Source organism: Zeus faber, assembly GCF_960531495.2.
Source record: "Zeus faber genome assembly, chromosome: 9".
In the NCBI taxonomy this organism is placed as follows: domain Eukaryota; kingdom Metazoa; phylum Chordata; class Actinopteri; order Zeiformes; family Zeidae; genus Zeus; species Zeus faber.
This window is the reverse complement of record NC_137197.1, coordinates 4717362-4720036: the sequence shown is the minus strand read 5'-3', so window position 1 is coordinate 4720036 and position 2675 is coordinate 4717362. Positions and strand designations below refer to the sequence as shown.

General features: G+C 50.9%; 1 protein-coding gene across 1 annotated transcript; it reads left to right on the top strand.

Moving 5' to 3' along the window:
* The first annotated feature begins 691 nt into the window (after positions 1–691).
* Positions 692–2392, top strand: ttc36 (tetratricopeptide repeat domain 36). Its single transcript, XM_080006866.1, is given in 4 exon segments — positions 692–826; positions 1074–1262; positions 1921–2136; positions 2139–2392. Coding segments are annotated over 4 exon segments (561 nt in total). The 5' UTR covers positions 692–720; the 3' UTR covers positions 2189–2392.
* Positions 2393–2675: the final 283 nt, after the last annotated feature.

Sequence of the window (2675 nt, the reverse complement as noted above, 5' to 3'; positions counted from 1 at the left end):
CACATAATGGGGGGGAAGGTGTTACCTTGTTGTTTTTATGTCAATATGCTAAGGGTTATAGATAGTCCCAGGCTCAGGTCCACTCCTGGTAGGTGCTCCACAAAGACCACGTTGAATTGCAAATGTGACTTAACTGCTGTGACCGCGGAGAGAATAGAAATATGGAAATGGGATCCTCCTCGAAATGCCGCCGTTGGAGGGATTTCTCACCCGGAGCTGAATGTGCGAGCGCTGAATGCACTCCCAGGAGCCGCCAATTTGCCTTATTCAGCGTTTCCCGGGGAGAAGTGATGAGGAAGGAATGTTCTGGTCAAGCGTCTCACACACTCACTGAATGGCATTCATCCCCTTGATATTTACCCTCTTCTCTCTTTCTTTCTCCGGCTTCAATGAGGTGAATAAAATAAGGGGAGAGCGACCTTTTTCCCAAAAGGTCTCTCTCTCTCTCTCTCTCTCTCTCTCTCTCTCTCTCTCTCTCTCTCTCTCTCTCTCTCTCTCTCTCTCTCTCTCTCTCTCTCTCTCTCTCTCGTCCTCTGCAGACCACCGGCCTCCCCGCTCTGCATTTTTCAGTTAATCAAATACAGATGTGTTGGCACGGAAACATCTCAAAGTCCACTCTGGTTTCCACCCCCTTCCCCGATTGGCTGGAACCCCCCTGCCTCCCTGGAGGCCGTGAGACGGAGAAGCCACAACTTCAGTGTGTCCTCAGACATCAGTGGAATGGCCTCCGCCCACGACCGAGCCGTCCTCCAGGCCATATTCAACCCCAGCAGCCCCTTTGGCGACGTCCCCGGCGTCGCCCCGGAGGGCGACTCCAGCGATGACGGTGAGGGAGCTTCTTATTTGGCGGCGGCTCCGTATCATGTCGGGGCTTTTAGGTTTATCATTTCAGAGCGTGTTGACTTCTCGCTGAGCGCGTCCCATTTCCGGCCCTAATAAGAAAGGGGGGGAAAAAAAACGTGTCATTTTAATCCGAGTTGAGTTCTGGGTGACATTTCTCTGTGTTTCCTCCGCCACAGCGGCCGCCAATTGAGTTTGAGTGCCTTTTCAGCCCGTTTATCTCCCCCCACCAGACACCGGCTTTGACGCAGACTCGCTGAGGCGGGTGAAGGCGCTGGAGGTGCAGGGAGTCTCGGCGGCGGAGGCTGGGGATTTGCACGGCGCGCTGCAGCATTTCAGCCAGGCCATCCAGACCCTGCCTCGGCGGGCCGCGGCCTACAACAACCGGGCCCAGACGCTGCGCCTGCAAGGGAACACAGCGGGTAACGGCTCCCGGCTCCGTAACTGACCTTTCCCTCCTGCCCTCCGTCGTGTCTAATAAGATCTCCCACGTCGGCGACCGTGGCATCTGGCTGTGAGCTCCCAGCGCCGGCACAGCGTGTCGCCGCAACGCGGCTCGTCAGGGCGGCGTGTTTGACGTGTTCAATGGAGGCTCTTCGTTTCTCTGATTTCAGCTCTGCCTTTTAACTCTCATTATTAATTTGGTTAAGTGACATGCTGTGGCACGCTGCATTAAAATCTGAAGCCCTATCGACTGAATTAAACTAAACATAGAGCAAGCACTTTCCACTTCATATCAACATTTTTAGTTTTTATTTTTACCGGAGCGTTTGAACATTAATCACACGGAGATGTATTTTCATTGGTGAGTTCAAAGCAGAAAAAATGGGAACTTAAAGTCACCATTCATATTAGTCTATAAGTTGCTAAATTGATTCATTTAGTCGCGTATCCTTTGGATTTGCCTGGCAAATTACCTCAGAAAGTGAGATTTTAATGAGGATATATAAGTGATTACAGTTCTCCACTCCGATGGATTCTTCCAAATAGTCGCAGAGTAAAACTACAAGCAGCAAATCATCCTGGTGTGATGGACGCCGCTGAGCATTTCCACTTCTTCTCATCCCTGTGGCCCCCCAGGGGCCCTGCAGGACCTGGAGCAGGCCGTCTCCCTGAGCGGGGGCGCCGGGCGCACGGCGTGCCAGGCCCTGGTCCAGAGAGGCCTCCTGCTGAGGCTGAGCGGCCGCGACGACGAAGCGCGGGCGGACTTCGAGAGGGCCGCCGCCCTGGGCAGCGACTTCGCCCGGCAGCAGGCGGTCGCTCTGAACCCGTATGCCGCGCTGTGCAACCGCATGCTGACGAGGTGATGAGCAAGCTACGCAACCCCCGAGGGCCTGAGACGCAGTAGTTTGGATAATACAGCACCCTGTGAATGTGACGCTACTTCACTTATAACGTCCACGTTTAATGGCTCTGTCGATTTGATGTGACACATTAATTTAAGCCCGTTTGTTTACTGCACATAAGTGGAACTTGGTTATGGACCTTACAATGGAGACGAGTACAAATGAATGCAAATTAGAACAGCCCGACTGCTCTCCAGATTATTATATGAGGCAATTCATGTCAAATAAATCAGACTTTTTTTTTTTTACACCTGGAACATCTTGGTTTTCTTTGCCAATGTGACGCCTGTGATGATGTACTTGTACTTCCATTTTTGTCCAGTAGATGACACTGTTGGTGTTTTGTAGTTTTGGAAAAGCAAACCCCAACAATCAACTGCAATGGATACATGAAAGGTGATTTTCACCATTTATATCAGTTTCTTGCAAAGATTATTTTACATCAAAACAACTAATCATAAAGAAAAAAACAAAACAAAAAAACAATCA